This window comes from Papaver somniferum, chromosome 10, assembly GCF_003573695.1.
Source record: "Papaver somniferum cultivar HN1 chromosome 10, ASM357369v1, whole genome shotgun sequence".
Lineage (NCBI taxonomy): Eukaryota > Viridiplantae > Streptophyta > Magnoliopsida > Ranunculales > Papaveraceae > Papaver > Papaver somniferum.
Window position 1 is genome coordinate 149340531 of NC_039367.1, and position 21606 is coordinate 149362136.

The window sequence follows — 21606 nt, forward strand, 5'->3', positions numbered from 1 at the left end:
CCTCCTCTGCCATTCTTTGGTCTGTCTCCCCACCATTCTGGATATCCAATGATTTTAAAACATCCATCATCTGAGTGTCCTTGTCTGCTGCAAGTTTTGCAGTACTTGGTGGGATCATAAGCACTATTAAGTAGGCGTTGATCAGCTTGCACTTTGAAGGACATAATATTCTCTTGCATCTCTGTAGGTACTACTCCATCTCCAATCTTTAGGCGTTCTGAGTTCACAATGGCTTGATACGCAACATCTACAGACGGCAATGGTTCCCTTGCAAGCAATTGTTCACGCAAAGAACTGTATACATAATCTAACCCAATCATAAAATATTGCAAGAAATCTTCTTCTCTTAACATACTTACCTGAGATGCGATATTACATGTACACTGTCCACACTTGCATTGCGGTATCTTCATATAAGTCACCATCTCATCCCATATTTTGTTCAATCTGCCAAAATATATAGCAACTCCCTCTGTTTTCTTCTGTTTACATTCACTTAAAGATGCTTTTAGTTGACTTATTCTTGTTCCACTAACAACACAAAATCTTCTCTTCAGGTGTGCCCATAATAGACTTGCATCCTCATAATCTCCCAGGGTTGATCTTACCGACAATTCCAACGTGTTACCAATCCATGACACCAACGTTGATTGCACTGCTATTCAATCTTCTAACTGATCCGGATCTTCAGGTCGCTTGATGGTTCCATCAATGAAACCATATTTTCTCTTGGCTATCAGCGATCTTCTTATGGCTCTAGACCATTCATCATAATTATTCCCTCTCATAACTATTGGAGTGATGATAGTTCCTGGTCCATCACTCGATCCTAGATGATATACAGGATTCTTCTTCTGCGTATCATATTCCATCACCTTCCCTTTTGACGATTCAATCTCATTAACCATCTTTAGTTTTTTTTTTTTTTTCTAGGTTTCAAAACTGGCTCTCGATGCCATGTCAAGAATTTGATACTATTATATCTTTTTATTAACTTGTTCTCCCTCTTTACAATACGTTGATACATATATATATGATTCATACTTGGGAAAGAATTAACTTCCTAACACGACTCTAACTCTTGACCAATATAAAGAGTCCTAATCAAAGTACATTCCTAAACAGTCTCGGTTTCTCGGATTTGGTACCGTGCTTAAAAGTCTTATATATAAGACTTTCCTAAACAATCTCTAAGAGACGTACTTAACTGAGACTTTCCTAAACAGTATCAGTCACGTGTCTCAATACATGAGATTAGTTCAATGTTATCTTTGTTAAAAGTGTGTTTCCATAAAAATATTTTGAGTAATTTGGGTTATCGAGGTTTATTTATTGTGACGCTCTTGTGTCTAGTCCTAGAAACAAAGCTTGATTGTTTGTATGTTATGCACATTAATAATTAAGATTTCTTTTACCTCTTCTCCTTTACTTTTATGTCACTTTATTGTTGTTATCAACACAGACCTTTAACGACAAAACGATGTCAAGTCCCTCTAAATTGGATTTTCCTGCCTCTAAATATCTTCAATTACTTGTCGCAAATTCTAGATGTCGGAGCTCATCTCAGTGCCATTCCCTTGGAAATACAATTGTTAAGACAACAAAAGAATCCTTGAGGATCGTTTTAAGGTTTTTATTTTCCTTCGTGGTCACCTTGATGAGGTCTTAAAGTCCCCATATCTAACGGTGAAAGGCCCGATATGCTATGTGAACCGCCCGATATGCTATGTGAACCGCACTAAGAGATCGTATTGATCACCAAATACTTTTATTCTTCCATGTGCTATGTTTGAATAGATGTAATTAGGCATTTTCAAATTGTTTCTGGATTAATAGGAGTGCATTCTTTAGTAACCCTACACTGACCATGTTTCTCCTTAAACGAGAAACAATTTGAGAAAAAGTCCAAATTGCAATTATTAGTACCTTGCAGGTGGAAAATAACAACTTTTTGGTATTCAAATTGATCTTTTATTTTCTTCTACAAAGTATACGGGTCTTTCAATATAAGATATTATGACTTCAAGGCCTCGTCGAGGTGATAATGAAAGAAAAATTAAAGCTTTCGAGCGATCTTCAAGGGATTTATGTTGTCGCTAATAATTGTATTGTGAAGGGATTCAATCTGCACTAAGGTGCACTTCGGCATCCAGGATCCACGATAAGTAAATCTTTCTAGATATGTCAAGGGCCAAAAAGTCCATTTTAGAGAAATTTGATGTTTTACAGGTTATAATTTTTGGTAATAATGAAAGATAATGAGGCAAAAACATAGAGGAAAAGAAATATTGTCTTTCTTAACTGGTAGAATAAAAATAAAACTAAACCTTTGTTTTTGGGGCTAGACAGACCTTTATTTATAAAGCTACTAGAAAGAAAAGCATCACAGTAAACAAACATTGGTAACCTAGAGGGACCCAAGATATTTTTACGAAAAGCCAACGTTTGTAACAATCTTGAGTATCTTGAATTGCAGAGTTTTACCAACAACAAAGTGAGTATTTTGAAAGTAATTTTTCCTTTTCAAAAAGAAACGGAATCCTGTGCAAATCAGGGACTCGGCTGATCAAGTTATTTATGAATGGTTGTCTCCCAATTATAAAGAATATGAACACTATTTATGAACCTAAAAGTGTCAGTGTCACGGCCCCATAAAACAACTATCTACTAGTTAACAATCTATTTTTTTAGTTAACAATATCGTGCTTAATACAATATATACACAGTGGTTCTAAACCAACGAGTGTCTAAACCACACAAAAAACACATTTGAAAAAGCTCTCACAATCTTTGGTGGATCCCGATGGCCCCACTGGAGGACAGCATGCAGCAACTTATGATGCGCCCCATTGAAAGTTTGTGAGGAGTGGTTTTACCATTGTTTTTTGGACGGTTCAAATAGAATTTTTGATATATGCAAAGAGAAATTAGAAACAAAGCTCACAATAACCAAGGACCAGGTCAACTTCAGACCAATACAAGTTCCAACACGAAGATGTAAAAAAAAAAGAAAAACAACAACACCAAGCCATGTTATCAAGCAATCCAATCATTTCTTCTTTGCGGACTTTGTGCGCCCCTGCCAAGTTTGTCATTAATAGGCTCCTCCTTCATATTTGCCCATTCTCTCCTAGATTTCTCATATTTATTACTTAATTCACTGAAGATACTCATATTTGCCCATTCTTTACTAGGATCTCCTGTGAAAGCAGAAATTTTGTCAACCTGTTGAGCATTAGTCTTATCTATATCTGCGAAGGATTTTTCCTGCACAATTTCCATATCATCACCCGAATAACTACTATCTTCCGTGTAAACTGCGATAGTTGTATGACCTTCATCTTCGATAGTAGTATGACCTTCAATCTTCAACCTGTTCAAAATCACCCTCTAACATGCTAAAAGAGTCTCCTAAGAAGAATATAGAGAAACGGGATCCACAAATTGGAAAAATTGTATATAGATCAGGGACGGATTCAGGACGACGGATTTTTCATTTTAGATCGGGACTAATACACATGATTAATAAAATATTTGGCTAAAATTGGAAAAATTAGGCTTGTGGATCGGGAGGGCGACCGGGGCTAAAGCCCCAATTAGCCTCTCATAGGTCCGTTCCTGATATAGATAGGAAGATCCTTGGAGATATACCTGTTCAAAACCTGGATCCACTTCAAGTATGTTTCATTTAAATTTCTCTATACTTTTCATCGGTCATGACACACAAAGAGATTGTCATGGAAAATGCAAGACATAATAAATATTTTTTTGAAGCATATGCAAAACATAAATGATCACGACTATACCGTATCTATCTTGTTGCAGCAGCGTTCACTCATGAAGATCCAGTTATTCTTCCTACTTCACAAAATACAGTGGACTGTGGACCGTGATGCTATCGAAGATCACCTTCTCTAATACTTTGTAATGAATACACGGATACACATTACTCCTCCTCAATTCTCCTGGCTGCTAATCCGATCCCATTAACTGGTACCCCATTAGCAACGTTGCAGTTCTTTTTAACTTAAAATATGTTATTGTTGCCGGTGCCACCATATTAAAATGGTAAAGTTATTGGGTGATGATGTCGGATAAATAAAAAATAAAAAAATGTTATTGTTTCATTATTTTAATTTATTTTTTGTTCGGTCTCCTCACATTTGGATCCATTCACCCATGAATTTCTTACTAAAGATATCCCAAATGTTTAGCTGAAAGCAGCCGTTGAAGAATTTACAGAACTAAAGAAACGCAATGCACAAGAGCGAACCATGCAGACCGCAACAGGCGAACCGGTGATGTTTGAGTAATAGAATACCTAAGGATGATCAAGGTGTCAAATGGCACATAAATGTTTAAATTGATAACCAGCTATCCATACCAAAGGATGAATAGGACTGACAACTTATTGTTCATAATCACCGATATGAACAAATTCAAACTTACAAATTTATATAATAACTAGCTCTTTTTTACTTGTAGCCACTAACCACAATAGTCCGGGAACTCAGAAGGAGGAGAAAATCGTGAGTAACTTTATTATCATCGGGTCTTTAAGAAATTTCATGTTAATATGATATTGACATTTTTTGAACGTCGACCGATAATTCTTTTTCATCCACAAAGAGGAGAATCGGATATAGATGTGAACCTCGGAGAAGTGCCTATGGAATTCCTGTGTTCACTTGAAGTAAGTTTCATCCGATCTGTTTCTCTATTCTCAAGTGTGATACACTTTTTGTCAGGTGTGATATATTGTTAAGGATCGAGCAAGAGAGAGGAGAGCATAAACGCGGAAGCGTAAAAGACTACATTGATAATAATTCGGTGTATCAACTTTCATGGCTCAACGGTCTATTTATATTGTTCACAAACTTGGCGACCACTCAAGGTACTTTCCTAACTAAGATCAAACTCTAAACATAGACACTTTCCTAATATAACTCTCACAACTTAATGTGCATATCTCCTAAATATAGACTCTCATATATTATTTCCTAATACCCTCCCTCAAGATGGAGCATGTAGATCACGAATGCCCATCTTGGACAAAAGAAATTTAACTTCAGTGTTCTTCTTCTTCTTTTTTTTTTTTTTTTTTTTTAACACTTTTATGAAAAAAAATCTTCAGATCGTAGTTTAAGGACGTTTCGGTCCCCTTCGTAGTTTAAGGACATTTCGGTCCCATCATCTTAGTTTAAGGACATTACGGTCCTCTTTGGAAGTTTAAGGACATTACGGTCCTCTTCGTAGTTTAGGGACATTTCGGTCCTCTTCGCAGTTTAAGGACATTACGGTCCCATCTTCGTAGTTTTAGGACATCTCGGTCCCCTTAGTAGTTTTAGGACATCTCGGTCCCATCTTCATAGTTTTAGGACATCTCGGTCCCCTTTGGAAGTTTTAGGACATTATGGTCCCCTTCGTAGAATACTTCTTGTACTCTTTAGACAACTCATAGGATTTTAACCTACTTTTGTTGTTCTTTCTCTCATCACCACTTGGTGATTGCTTCTCTTTCTTGACAACCTTGATGTTGTCTCTTCTTCTTCTCCATTCCAGTCACGCGCTTGTCTTGCGAAACTGTCCAACTTCTTTGTTTTTCATATTTCTTTGTTCGTAATATCTTGAAATGCGATGACATAATTGTCACACTTCTTTTTGCAGGCATTTAAAACAAACACCTTCTCTTCTTCTCACATTCTCTTCTCCTCTCAAGGTTGTTGTAACAATCACAACAACAGTTTCTTTTATTCATCTCGGCAACCAGAAGAACCGATCATCTTCCAGGCCATCATCACATCATGATCACAGAGAACATAACCATGAACTGCCGTTGGCAGCAACTTTTTCTTCTTTCTCAGCCTTCTCGGATTTTGAAATCTGAGAACAACTCAACTACAGCCTCGTCCATCTCCTAATTCACTGTGCAGCAGCACAAGTCATTGTTAATAGATGTAAATCTCTTACCAAATTCCTGAACCACAATTCCAAGACTCCTCTCAATCTCGAGCATCATCGTTTCATCTCCTTTCAGCCAACTACATTCTTCATCACCAGCCATCAGTCACCAGTTGTGGTATCACTTCCAATCACTCATCGTCCCCATCGCTGCCATGCTCCATGCACCAGCCATCATCAACCATCGATCAGCATCACAGACTTCGACTTTGAAACTCTTTCCACCAAGTCTCCTTCTTCACTGCACCTACTATTGATCAACATCACATATTTCGAGTTTGAAACTCTTTCCACCAAGTCTGTGACGCAGCTAACTCATCCCAGTTGCTTCTCAGATTCGAACTGGAATTTTTTCACTATCTTTCAAACACAAGCTGTTCTTCATCACAGCTGACTCCATCGTCACTTCCTGAAACCTATTTCACAATCAGCAACGAGTCTTCTTCAAAACCATCAGTCCTGGTCACTTCATCGATCTTCTCTGTCTGTTACTAACCATCACATGTGTTCATCATTACTGCCATAATTGTGACAACTACCATCCTTATCACCGATCCAGCAATACTACTCAAATAATAACAGCATCCATTGTCGAAACCGTCAATGGCAGCAGCAGCGAAACCATTTGGAAGTGATCAACCAAATACTCATCATGCAACATTAACTGCAGCAATCTTGTATCTTCGTCTCTGTGTTTTACTGTTTTAGGGTTCCACCTTGGACTAAATAACTCCACGTACTAGACCTCAAACCTCGCCACCAGATGCCATCTGTCAGTTCTCGCTCCATTCATTACCGATATCCATCAGTGATCTTCATCGTCTACTTACGATACAGCAGCGACCCACTACTAACAATAAACGGAAGCACCAATAAATCATCGTTGTAATATAAATCATCGGAAGCTCCATACTCTTCTCTGTCAACTCTGTCCATCAATCAACGTCGACAACACAACACCATGAGAATCATCAATAATGCCAGAGATCCAACAGTAGCAGCAGCATGTCCCTATCTTTTCTCGTTCCAAAACCACCATTCTTTTGTTTGTTTAGAGAACCCTAATCCTTCGTAACCAGTCACGATTTCTTTTTTTTTTTTTTAACAAACATGAATTTTTCACTAAAGAAAACCTAAACATCATGAATTCTCTAAGATTATCTAACTCTCTCTAAGATTATTTAACTCTCTTCCTCTCCTCTCTCCCTCTCACCTCGCTCTGATACCATGTTAAAGATCGAGTAAGAGAGAGGAAAGCATAAACGCACGGAAGCGTAAAAGACTACATTGATAATAATTCGGTGTATCAACTTTCATGGCTCAACGGCCTATTTATATTGTTCACAAACTTGGCGACCACTCAAGGTACTTTCCTAACTAAGATCAAACTCTAAACATAGACACTTTCCTAATATAACTCTCACAACTTAATGTGCATATCTCCTAAATATAGACTCTCATATATTATTTCCTAGTATATATAGAGAGAATGCAATGGAAAATGCAAGACATAAATGATGATGACGGTACCATATTCATCTATTTGCAGATCACACTGCTAATGGAAATTATGGAATATCCAGTTCTTCCTTCAAGGGAGAATAGACAAATAGTGGATCACATACAAATTTTCGGCCAGACAAATTTTGTTTCAATTGTGCCAAAGGTTGTCTCACATACATTAACTTTCCCACAGAATTGAGCTAATTCATGTCTATATTCTTCAACACCAGCCTTTCTTCATTGATGAACATAAATTGGATTCTTACCCTTGACATTCTTATTCTCTGGTTTGTTGTCTTTCTTCTGTTCTTCGAGGAACCGTTCAATCATATTACAAACGCCCATTGGAGAGTTACTAAATCCTTTCCAGCAGGAGAGAATACGATTATGCAGACAATATTATCTGCAAATAACTTTCAAAGTTCAGCAGCTTTTTTACCGATCAAAGAAAAAAAAAAAAAGTTCAGCAGCTTTTTTCTTGAGACGGGTTCTTCTTTCCAAAAAAGTTAGTACCATATTCTCATGCTTGTATCATCAGCTTTCTCTGTCTATCTTCCTTCTTCCCATAATTCTTCAACTTTTGTTGTGTGAAATAATTAGGAATGTTGTGTGAAATAAATTGGGAAGCACGTACGCTGCAGAAGAATATTGACTATACCTACTGTGATTTAGCTTCTTTTATTATTAGTTAGACAATAGCTCTGCTACACACTATTTATATGTGGAAATATCTAAAGAACCCGAGTTTGAATCCTCTCTCTTTCATAAAGGCACGAGCACGATACCTTCGATTAGCTAGTTATCAGATACTCCTAAATCTAGATCTAAGGAATTTTATTTTCAGCAACTTCCATTTTTATGAAACTCTTATTTCCAAATTTAGATCGGTTTTCCAAATATAAGTTTGCGTTTTCAAGTAAGTTTTTGAAGACTTCACGTAGGTGTCGGCGTGTCGCGCCTGTACCAGTAAACGAGAACAATCCCAAAGTCACAACCAACAACTCAGGCTAGAGGCAAGACTCTAGCAAATTAAACGATCCCAACTCTAGCAGACAAGAAGCAACGGAGTAAACATATGAAACAAAACATCTAATCCAGTTAGCAATTACCGTGTATAAAACCTAGAAAAAGAAGTTTTTGATCAACACAACCTGTTTCTAAAGAAAACAAAATTCACTGCAACAATGGTTGTGCCCTCCTCCTCTGATTGTGATTTGCGAGACTGACACTAGTTTTTACTCACTGCTTTTCATAGCTTTGCCTTTTCTACTCCTAATTCTCAAGGCGTACGTACGAGGTTTGTTATATCTGGATCAGCAAGTAACTATGGAGACTGCTGAGGAAGCTCGTGCAATTGCTGAAGAAGCTCTTACAATTTCTGAAGAAGCTCGCACAATTGAAAAAGAAGTTCGTGCAGGTATTGAAAAAGAAACTCGGAGGATCGAAGAACTGGAAACAAAGATCCTTGCGAATTAAGGAGTCCAGTAGCAGGTGACAACCATATTCATTCGTGGCTGCTGCCTCTGTTCTAGTTTATGGCACTTTAGTTTCCCTAAGCATCAACCAGTCTATTGCATGCATGTCTTCTTTTCATACAAACGGTTGGATTGCTTGGATTAAGATGAGTTTAATGGCGATTGGATTGTTTGGTACTTTGGTTGCTTTTATCTTATCTTTGCTGTATATCTACCGTGTTTAAAACCTTACCTTCCAGAGCTTCTCCCTGTATATACTTGCAAACAAACAATTGTAGATGTTTAAAGTTTAAGTTGTCATATACACTCGCTAAGTTACTTTGCGTATGCTTCTTCAAAACCATTAAAGCTTCAAAAACGATTTGGGAAGTAACTACCAACAAATTACTTCCGGCAGCAACTTGTTGGTCGCAATAATTTTTAAGGATGGGGTTGTTGATCTGGGAGAGGTGATAAACCAAGTAAAGATGCAAGCTTCCTTTTGGATTGGCAGTGATGAACCGCTGAGGGGCTGTCTATTGATTTTATCAGAGCTACTTCATCACGCAGTGCCATGTTTTCCATTTAAATATGGACATAGAATGGTAAATTGATTGAGAAAATTTTTGATGGGGTCGAAATCCGAAGGGGGTGTGGGGGACCAATCACAAGCCGGCAGTTTTTCTTCTTAATTTGGACGGTTTCTAACTAATTTTAATTGTGATTGTACACTCCCAAATTACCCCTCCATTAATTCCAGAATAAATATCATCAAATATCTAAAATAATAACTAACCGGTCAAACCAACCGATGATATATGGAAACAAACAAAACACGATTTCACTAATATCTCGCTCCCTCGTATTGAAAAGATCTTTTCATCAAGTAAAAATTATGAACCACTTTCATCAAGTTCGTTCGCTTTGTTTCTGGAAGGAAAAGTCATTTGGTGGATACCACTTGCCATTATAGACCATGGAATTGGAAGTAGACAATGTTAATTGACACAGTAACACCATTATAAAGTTGATGCTTACATTAATGAAGATGTGAAAACAAGCAATATTCTATCTCTTGGTTTTGTAGTTAAAATCACCACCACCAATAGCAAAGCTTTAGATTTCTAATTAAAATCATATTTAAGCACAATGAAGTCTATACTGTTTAATCTATGCACGAGACAGTGCTACAACGGCTATAACAAAAGCCTGACAACAAACACACAGAAGAATAACTTCTAAAACCAGAGGGTTATACCCACTAAAAAAACAATAAAAGGAAGCTACATTTTCTTCTTGGCATGGATTAGGATTCTCTTCCCACGCCCAAGTTTCTGGTTGTTTGTTACTCCATCCCAAGAAAGTTTAGCCGCTTCCTTGTCAGATTTGGAAGGATCAGACTTGTCAACAACACCTGTACCTGTCAACAATTCCATCACATATATTAGTTATGTAAAACCAAACCGGTGGAGTGATTTTGCTGGAAATGGAAGATCTATAAAACATTTTAATATCTATTTCAGTGATTTTACTACTGCTCTAGCAGTCTAGAACATTAAAAATGACACCCTTTTGCAGGGAACAGACCTAGTGGAGAAACTAACTTAGTGAACTGGAAATTTAAATCTCAAATGAAGTTTATAAAGGAAATCAAAATCGAAATAAATTGTATAGCAAATTAAATTTCAGGATAGTTGACAAGTGATACCTTTGCGAGTTTTTTTCCCTTTTTTTCCTTTCTTTGGACCGCTCTTGTGTCTTTTGGAAGACTCTCCTCTTGTTTTTTTCCCGAATGGGATATTTAACAGTTATGTTCACTTGTTGAATATCTTCGGCATCTCTTTCAAGCAAATTCCTTTCATAAACATCTTCCATGCTACTCGGCTGGGTCGTCGAGTGAAACTTAATCTCTTCTAGAACCCTCAATAACGCTTGTTTTGTAACTATACTTAGTTCCACATTTACACAACCACTTTTAGCTACCGATAATGCTAAGTGAGACAACTCACTATAACGTGTAGATAGCGACGGATCACAATCAACCATTATGTTATTTCCCTGAGAATCAAATACTACAGTAATATTTGACGCCTCTTTGGTCCACCTCTTTAGGTAATAATGAGATGGGAGATCAGATAACTTTAAATGGCGAAGTACTTTCAAGATCTGAGCACATAATATACCGAAAAATTCAATTCTTCGCTCATATACGAAAAAAATCCTAGTTGCTCCAAATCCTGCAGAAACCATATTATTTATTAAAGTAGCTTGAGCAGGTTGTATTTTTCTTTGTGATGGAAACAAATGCACCTTATCTTGGGAAGAAAGCTCATGGTTATGCTCCGTCACAAAACTCACAATAGAATATGTTTCGTCGTCATTAATCCTAATCTGCATTCTTGCCATACAACCAGTTCGCGTCAGCGCTCGAGGTTTAGTTGGTGTCCCCCTAGGGTGTTTTTCGCGTTCTCCTTCACGCGAATAACAAAATATCCTTCCCATAACTTCTTTATCTGCTTTTCTTTTCGAAGTAGATTGTTTTCTCACGCTGAATCCAACTCTCCTTGCATAAGCATTATAAAATTCATATGCATCATCGTCAGACTTGAAGGTTCTTCCCATTATGTTTTCGTCATTTTCCATAGGCTTTCCAGCAACCACACTCACTTCGGTAATTGTTTGAACATAGTTATCCTCCGATATAGATTCTACTGGATCAGCAGTTTCATTCAAATTAATTGAATAACTTTTTTCTTGCTCTTCCATTCTGTTGATAGAAAAATAAGTTACAAATTGGTTAAAATTTCGAAAAAAATATAGATGTCTGGATAGCATAGCCATGTGATATAGAACGAGATATCAGTGAGATCGTGAATAATTAGTCTTAAAGTTTAGATCAAGAACTTACCTCTGCTTGAAGAACCGTAAATAACAGAGGAAAACAAAGTTCAGGTTTTCAAAAGATCTTTTCAATATGAGGGAGCGAGATATCAGTAAGATCGTGTTTTATTTGTTTCCATATATCATCGGTTGACTTGACCGGTTAGTTATTACTTTAGATATTTGATGATATTTATTCTGGAATTAATGGAGGGGTAATTTGGGAGTGTATAATCACTATTAAAGTTAGTTAGAAACCGTCCAAATTAAGAAGAAAAACTGCCGGTTTGTGATTGGTCCCCCACACCCCCTTCGGATTTCGCCCCCCATCAAAATTTTTCTCAAATTGATGCTCATAAGGTCTGAAGGGGAAAAGTCACAAAACAGCGGTCTACCTAGCAGAGAACTAAAGTGGATGGTAGATCAATTAGCTCTCTGGAACTTCTTTTCTTTTTCTTTTTATCTCTTACAAATTGAAGATGCATAATTCATACATTAATAAGAATTTTATTTTTCGGAAAATGGGTCATTTGTCTAAATATTTTTAAATCACAGTTCAAATGGACGAGTAAAAAATAGTTTGGATGAAATGGCCAAAAAAAATAGTAAGTTTCATCCTAGCTTAAATTTAAAAAATAGCAAGGATGAAACTGGATACATCCTGTGTAAATTAGAAATAAGAAAAAATATTTAAAAATGGGCACGATGAAACTGGTTACATCCTGCCTATTTTTACATTTTTGTCCATTTAAACAGTATCAAAATCTGTCCATTTCATCCAGGAATTGTTGATTTTGGTCTTTTTAACCAATTTTGTGTTTATTTTTCTAACGAAATTGAGCTTACAGATGTGTGAAGATCATTAACTAATAAAGAAAAAAAAAATTGTTTACTAAGTATCACACTAATTGGTCGCTACTATATTGCATGATGCAAATTCAAATAAAACTTCTAAAACAATGTCAATTCTGTAAGGGGGTAACTTCGACAAGGTTCGACGAGATGACGACAGCACCTTGTCAAAGGGGGCTTCTCCTGGTCCTTCTCCAGCAATGACGTGGCTTCCTTTTCATTAAGCTGCCGCCCAAGATTGAGCTCAAGATTATGCTTTTTAGTAAGTAGAAATTGATGTTTAGTCCCAAAATTATTGGGTTTAAGACGTTTTAATCCACTCATCTGAAGTCTAGTATTTTTTAGTCCAAAAAATCCCCTTGTCCAACAGTTTAATCCAAATATGGACGAGTTAGTCCAAATTTCTGTCGATCCAGAAAATAGATTCTTTTCTTATTACTCTCATTAACCTTTCTGTGTTCCGATATTCATTTTTCGACATTTAAGATTTTTTTTGTTTTTTGTTTTTGGAGATGGAGAGATAGAGACAGAGCACAAAGGGGATTACAATTAGTATTGTTGTTCTTCACCGTAGATTCGTAATACAGGTTAGAGTTTCGATCTTTTCATTTTTTTATTTATTTGATTGATTTCTTTTTTATTTTTTCTTCAAATTTTTTGGTCCGATCTGTTTACAAAGATCTCGGATTTAAGAAAAACTAAGTTTGAATCATCTCAATTTTATTTTAATTTCACTCTTCATCTTAAAATTTCTAAGTTGAACATGTATTTTTCTTGATTTGTAACAATAATTTGGATCTAGATTCTGAATTTTGGTATGATTTAATCAGATACAAGTTGCATCAGGAGCGATTTGATGTCAATTAGTAGATGAAATTCATCTCGGTGCCTGTGCATAAGGTCAATTTTAATGCTAAAAATGAATATGGTGTGATTCGGAACTATAAAGTTCTTCAAAATATTTTACATAAACTTATGATTATTAATATTGGTCTCGTTTCTTCCCTAAAATTTTTATTGAGCATGAACAGTCACTAGGAGATACGACCACAAATAAACAGTTAAGGAGTGTTTTTCTAAAAAATATTTGTAAGATATAGCGGGCAACTAGGACTTCTAGTAAAAAAGACTCAACCTGATTCAAGCCCTTTGTTTCATTTTTCTTTGTATTATTACAAACAACTAATCTTTGGTATTCATTTTATTGTAAATGAAATAGTTTATTGTAAATGCTTATGATATAGATATTCTTTCTTTACTCATTAGCTAATACTGTTGCATCTTCTGATCTTTGTTTCTTTCTTTTTAACTATATATGGGTTTATTTATCTGGTCTTCTAATTAAGCTTGCAGATAAGATCATTCCGGTAAACATGTTTTTTTTTTTGTTTTTTTTGTTGTTTTTTTTTTTTGTATCTCAAATGAGTATTAATGTAGGAGCAGCACTGGCATGTGGAAAGCACAGTGTACAAATTGGTGAACCCTGTAAAAAAAATGAAGGGATAAGCTTATGACGGCTAAGTTACAGTAGCACTTCATTTTTCAGTTTTTTTGTGCCTAGGTTTTATTTGGTATTAACAATTTAACATTATTGATAGTTTGATTTTGTTAGAAGGACTGGTTATGGAAGTGGATGGATAGTGCTCATGTAACTTTCTGGTACTATGGGTAGGTAAGAAAGAAAACTCTATCAAATTTAAGGTTTCATGTGTTCAATGTTTCACTTTCTTCGTAAAATTTCAGGAAATTTCATTTTGATGTTTAAATATGTTAATATCTTGTGCTTGGTTATCTCAATTTTTGGTTACTAAATTGTGTTGATATTAAATTGTTAATGTGTACATAGTTGTACACATTCTTGATGTATACAATTATGTACACATGATTCTTGATGGGTACACCTTAAAGATCAACTTAGTGGGTACACATTACAATTATACAGATGGTACACATGGTGATCAGTATGTGTATATAATTGTACAATTATGTCCACATACTTGTTTTGCTGTTAAAAATGGGGTGTAACAGATGGTACACCTGTTGATCTTTAATGTGTACATAGTTATACACATGTTGTTCTTGCTGTGCACATAATTATACACCCATTGATCGTTAATGTATACATATTTTTACACTTGTAGATCGTTTATGTGCACATAATTTTTCCTATGTAATCATTGGTTACATCGTCGTAGTCTTTCTTTTTCCAGCTTATATGGTTTGATATTTCAATTTTTTCAGATGAGTTATCTTTGATACTTCTTGGATGAATGCCTAGAAGTTAGGCGTTGTTGGTATTTCTTATTATGTGTTGACTTTAGAATAAATTAAGTGTGATATGTATTAGTTCTAGAAGCGCACTGACTTAAAAAACATGCATATTTTGTGGTACTTAATGTGAACATAGTTCTACACGCGTTGATTCTTAATGTGTACAAAATTGTACACCTGTTTATTTGTTAATACGTACAAAATTATACACCTGTTGATTTGTTAATATGTACATAATTAGTCGTACACATGCTAATCTAACACTAGACTCACTTCCATTTTCAACTTTTGTTCCATATCTATAACAAATACTTTCTTCATGGATTCCTATTTTAGGTGAATTTTTGGCATCCTTAGATTTTCTTTATTGAGTTGAATACATGTCATGAGTCACCAATAATTTCAACAGCTCGTGATTTCTTTTTGAAAAGTCCATAACCAATAGAAAAGCTATTTTAAATGGTCGATGTGCAAGATATATTTATGATCACTGCTATTTTCTAGTTACCGCCTTGTTTTTCTACTTTATTTGTCTTATATTTTCTCTCATCTCTTGGATTGTCGTCATTCCTATATTTTCTTTCTGTAGATAATGATATCGTCAACAAGAAAACGAGTTGCATCTCTGTATAGTAAAGTTCACAAAGTAAATTCTTCATTTGCGCTCTCTTTAACCATTATTCATTTCCTTGTGAAATTTGTGAAGATATTCTTTTGAAAGTTTAAAGACCGGTATAATCTTGTGAACTATGTACATGTGTTGGACTTTTAATAGTTGTGTACAAACCAAAAACGAGGGAAAGCACTAATGTGTACAGGTGTTGGACTTTTTATAGTTGTGTACATACAGTTGTACACCATTGTGTTATCTCAACTATGTTCACCATTGTGCTCTTTCATGATTTTATGGCCTTGGATTTTTACAGGTGTGTACACCACTGTACAATTTCAATAATATATATGATCTGTTTTGTGTGTATGGATGTTGGATTTTTAGATTTTTTATAGGTGTGTACATACTCAGTAATATATGCATGTTTTGTGGATACATGAGACAGATTTTTGTAAGCGTCTACATAGTTGTACACCATACCATTATGGTCTCTCATGATTTTATGTTTTTTGTTTTGTCGGTATCTACACTATATTTTTGTAGGTGTATACACCATTGTAGACCATTGTACAATCGCAATAACATATATGACCCGTTTTGTGTGCATGGATGCCGGATTAGTTGGATTTTTTTATATGTACATAGTTGTACACCACTGTAAGATATAGTTTGTTTTGTGGATATGGATGTTGGATTTTTGTAGGTGTGTACATAATTGGACAAAATTGTGCTCTCTAAAAAATATATTAAAAAAACTAATTCTTGATGAAACTGTAAGTTGTTGTTTTTTGATATCATGAGATGATTTTAATAGCATCCATGCTATGTGTGTAGGTACCTTTCGAGTGAGCTTAAGAAAGTGGAAGAACAATGCACAGGTTTTATAGATGGGCGATTTTCTGGATTTTTTGATTTTGGTGCTTACGTGAATAACTTATTTGTATGTGGTGTACAAAATGGTGCACCATATCTTGCCTTTGAATTTTCTGGATTTTTGTAAACGCGTACAGTGTAGATTAAGATTTTTAAAAAAATGAGAATTATATAGTCATATGGGTACTCTTTTTGTAGCTCTCGAAAAGAGCTTTCCGAATATATAAAGTTTACGAATTTTGGACAAACGGTTCAAAAGATAAATTGTTTTTTAATTATTTTTATGTTAATTAAAATTGCTGACATCATCATAAGTCATTGTGGACTAAAATGCAAATATTTGGACTAAATTGTAAATGATAAGGGTTATTAGTGTACTTTCCTATATTTTAGACTAATTTTTACCTAATTAACTCGATTGGACTAAACCGTAGTTTTGGACTGACATTTGGACTAAACCGTATTTTTCCCGTTCAGTAATACTTGTTGCACCATCTTCCACAATAATTAAAGTCTGCGGGCATCCAACTCAAAACCAATTGGCAATGAGTGGAGTGACCCTTCCATATTATATTTTAAGTTATTAAAGGGATATTAACAGTGTGAGACTATTATCCTTCACACGCCCCCTCACGTGTAGCCTCGTTGGGTCTAACACATGGACCTACGTTGTGTGGTGACCGTTGGGTCTATTCACACACCGGCCTAGCTCTGATACCAAATTAAGAATGATTTTTTAGGGACCATGGTTTTTTTGGGGGACCATGGTCTTATTAGGCCACCTTCCCTATAGTTATAAGGGGTGTCCTAAAGCATTGAAATGACTAACCTACCCTTAACCTAATTTAATTTAAAACCAACACAATAACCACCTCTCTCATATATATATATATATATATATATATATATATATATATATATACAACGACCACCTCCTCTAACCACCACCTCCCACCACCGCCGAATACCACCAACCACCGATTACCACCATCACCACCACCCACCACCGCCGATTACCACCACCACCACCAACAACCACCGATTACCACCACCGCCGATTACCACCACCACCTCCAATTATCACCACCAACAACCACCGATTACCACCACCACCTCCGATTACCACTACCACCACTATATATATATAGCTTAATTAAAAACATTAACAAAGATATTCTCACAAATCCATTACTTGTCATTCGTTTTTGGTTGAATAAATGAGAACTAATCATCAAAAATGAGTTGAAAATGGAAGTTGCAGAGAGGTTTAATGGAGTTTTTTTTTCAGTAAAAAGTTCGGTTATCACAAATTATTTTTTTCTTAACCGAACTCAAAGTTCGGTTGATGCGCCAAAAAATACTTTTAACCGAACTCCTTGTATTAGAACAATACAAATCCATAAGTTCGGTTCGTTCGCAAAATTATTAAGTTTTCTTTGTAACCGAACTCTACCTATAAGCCCAGTTCGGTTGATCCACAAAATATGTTGAAGTTTGCGAACCAACCGAACTTCTAACACTAGGTTACTTTTAACCTAAAGTTCAGTTGGGAACTTGGTTGCGTTGAAGTTTGCGAACTAACCGAACACAAAAGATGTACTCAAATAAATTGTCAACTTCAAAGTTCGGTTACCTACCATTTTATCCTAGGTAACTGAACATTGCACTGTACGACCAAAACCTCCATTAACGAGCGAGTTCGGTAACCTGCGTGTTTGGAAAACGTAACCGAACTACACTTTCAGGTGTGTTCGGTTACATGTTCTTGACATATGGTAACCGAACTACACTTTAAGATGTGTTCGGTTACATGTTGCTGACATATGGTTAACCGAACTGGCCCAAATTTACATAAAAAATTTCATTTTTTTTGAAAGTTTGGAGCAATTCAACCAACATTATCTAAGTTTGAAACATACCTGGGTACCCAAATACCCTTCCCTCGGTTGTGGTTGGTAAAATCCATCGTTTTTCATGTTTTCCTTCTTCATCTTCTCTAACTTTACTCTCTCAATAATTCTACTTCTTAAAAAAAAAAACTCATCTGATTTTTTAATCTCACTAATTATCTTTAACTTAATCATCTCACTAACTATTATTAACACTAGCTAATCATCACCCAAAATTAATCAGGAGGGTAATTTAGGTATTAATATAAATATCTAGATAAGGGGTGACCTAGATTTACTTCTAATGTCTTTAACCAAAATAAAACCATGGTCCCCCAAAAAATCCTTCCAAATTAAAGTCTACGGACATCTAACTCAAAACCAATTGAAAATGAGTAGAGTGGCCCTTCTATATTATATTTTAAGTTATTAAAGGGATATTAACAATGTGGGGTATTATCCTTCACAACAATTATTTCTTCCCTGATCGAGTCTTCAATAGTTAAAGACGACGATGAAGATAATGCAATAAGTTTCTCTTTCCTTGCAGACAAATTTTGATTCAATTTTACCAAAGACTCCCTTACAGAATTTAACTTCTCCACAGAACCGAGTTCTTCCATGTTTATAGTATCCCACCAATACCCGTCACTCCAACTCCCAGCACCAGCCATGTTTCTGCGTTGCGTAGATCTCTTACTTTCTCGGACATTCTTATTCTCTTGTATCTTGTCTTTTTTCTGTTCTCCAACGAACCGTTCAACAACATTACATACACCTCGAGGAGAATTGCTAAAGGTGAAAGCCTTTCCAGCAGGAGAGAGTACGATTATGCAGACAATAATATCTGCAAATAACCTTGCATAGTTCAGCAGCTTTCCTCTGGATACCGCTTCTTCTTTTCGGAAAAGTTACAATTCTCTTTTTTGGATCATCAATCTTTTCTATGGCTATCTTCTTTCTCCCCATATTCTTCAATGTTCGTTGTAGTTTGAAGATTAAAATTAGACGATGCAGAAGAATATTAGCTTAATTATGTGACATAGTTTTTTTTTTTTTTTTTTTTGCTGTTAGACATAGGCCCGTCCTTGCCCCTGGCAGGGTAGCCACCGGCTTACTCCCCGCTGAGAAAACTCGGCCCGAACCGCTGACCTCCTATTTAAGAGTCAGGCTCCTGATCAACTGGACTAACTGTGGTTTATGTGACATAGCTCATCTTGAGTTTGGTGATCTTGATAATACCTCTACCTCTATTTATATATGTGGATAGAGACACGATATAATTGGAATTATCAGATACTCCTAAATCTAAGGCTTTCTATTTTTATCAAACTCTTGACTCTTGTTTCCGGATTTACTTATGTCGGTTTCATTAAGTCAGTGGTTTCCAAAATTGATTATTAAGTCGATTTGGACTGGACCCGAGTCTGCGTGGTCCAATAGAAGAAAAAAAAGTTCAAGGTGGTCGTAGTTCTCAAAGATCTAATAACTAATCCCAGTTTTCAAATTATGGAACGACGAAATTCAACTCTCTAGTATTATTACTTGAAATTTTAGCACATCTTGAACACCTAGGCCTTAGCTAGATGGTTACACAATCATTACACGAAATTAAGAAGAACTATATATAGAAGTAAACTAAAAGCACACCAATAACATTGATGAGCAGGTGGTTAGCGCGGACAGATTAAAGTCCACTTTTACCAACCAACTTTGTCAATCCAAATGTTATAGCCATGGCAATCCATCCACCAAATAAGACCCTCAAGGAAGATTTCAACAAAGGTGATTTCCCTAAGATGGCCCCTAACACTCCGAACACCAACAAGGCCAAACTCGTCGCTCCTGCCACCACTCCCATCCTCACCTTATGATCTTTTATAAATGCCGCTGCCAATATTGGTACAATAGCACCAATAGAAAATGCAACCGCGGATGCTCCAGCTGCTTGAAATGGGTTTGGCAAATTTTCCTTCTCAGCATTACTATCCTCTTCCTCATTTTTTCTTGCAAGATTGTCTCGCTTTATTTGCGCGACCTCTATGTCAAGTTGTGAATAAACCGAAACGAATTCTCCTATGGCCATACTACAAGCCCCAGCTATCAAACCGGCAAAACCAGTAAGAATCATAAACTTCACATCCTCTTTAACAGCTCCTACTCCCATCATCAATGAAGCTGTTGAAACTAAGCCATCATTGGCTCCAAGAACAGCGGCCCGTAACCACTGTGCCCTTTGAGAGTAGTCAAAGTGGTCCTCGCCTTCCAGACTGGCTTCTTTGATAGTTTGTGGTCGTTCAATATCCACAGTGGATATAGTTGGTCTAGTGACGGCTAGATGAGTTGATGGTTGGTAAGTTTGATTAGCTTCATAGACAGCCATTGGAGGAAGGCAGAAAATGAAGAAGTATGTTGTAGTAGTACCTAAAATATATAGAAGAAAAGTACTGATCAATGGGGAGAGTTGTGGAAGAGGATATGAGAAGTGTGGTAGACACACGCATTTAGAAGGGTATTTATAATGTGGAAGTGAGATTGACCTTCTAATACTTTTGATGGTGATGGACACGTAGGATGCATATAGATATGTTTTACTGTGTTCATATGGACATTAACTAAGCCTCTTTTTCAAACATCTCGACAGGTTTTATCCTTATACTCCATAAGATTTATTCAGTCCACTATGGAGTATATATTCATATTGGTAAACTTTAGTTGTTTAAAAGTTCAACGACTCGATCACCCATATACCCTTGATGGACAGATCATCTACTATTCTCTATGATGCTAAGTGGAGTTTGTTTTCCAAGCTATAGTAAATCAGTTAGGTCAATATATGGATATGAAGATTAAGAAGATGGATTGCTGAATAACAAAGCACTAGTTAGCTTTAGGCAGAAAAAAAGTGTAGTGTGTGTGTTAATTGGTGGAAATAATATTAGTAAAAGGTGAGGAGTGTGCATTCCACACGATGGCTATCAAGCTTTTCAACATTTCCTGTATCATTCCAAATTTGTTGCATGTATCATGCCTCCTTTTCATGATACCACCACTCAAATCCACTAGCTAGTGTGTTCTAAAAAGGCGAAATTATGGTGTGATATAATTAGTAGGGTATTTTATATGCAAAATATAGCATCCCAACTCATCAGGGAAAGGGAATGAAGGACTCGCGATGGTTATCATGTAGTATTTCATCCAAAGTTCCAACTCGTAGTATAAATTGTATAAATGTACGATATATGACTATTACACTAGCACGGTAGCACCGACACATACAACGAAACCCACAAAACTAGAATCATTGTCT

The 21606-nt window shown here is 36.0% G+C and overlaps 1 protein-coding gene across 1 annotated transcript; it reads right to left on the reverse strand.

The window, feature by feature from the left end:
• Window positions 1–19795: 19795 nt before the first annotated feature.
• LOC113319217 (vacuolar iron transporter homolog 1-like) lies at window positions 19796–20776 on the reverse strand. The gene has a single exon (XM_026567488.1). It carries the CDS (start codon window positions 20677–20679, stop codon window positions 19984–19986), a length of 696 nt encoding a protein of 231 aa, XP_026423273.1. The 5' UTR covers window positions 20680–20776; the 3' UTR covers window positions 19796–19983.
• Between the last annotated feature and the right edge of the window lie 830 nt (window positions 20777–21606).

Bases quoted from the DNA above. Each gene is read 5' to 3' on its own strand.
- LOC113319217 (XM_026567488.1), bottom strand. From the start codon at position 20,679: ATGGCTGTCTATGAAGCTAATCAAACTTACCAACCATCAACTCATCTA.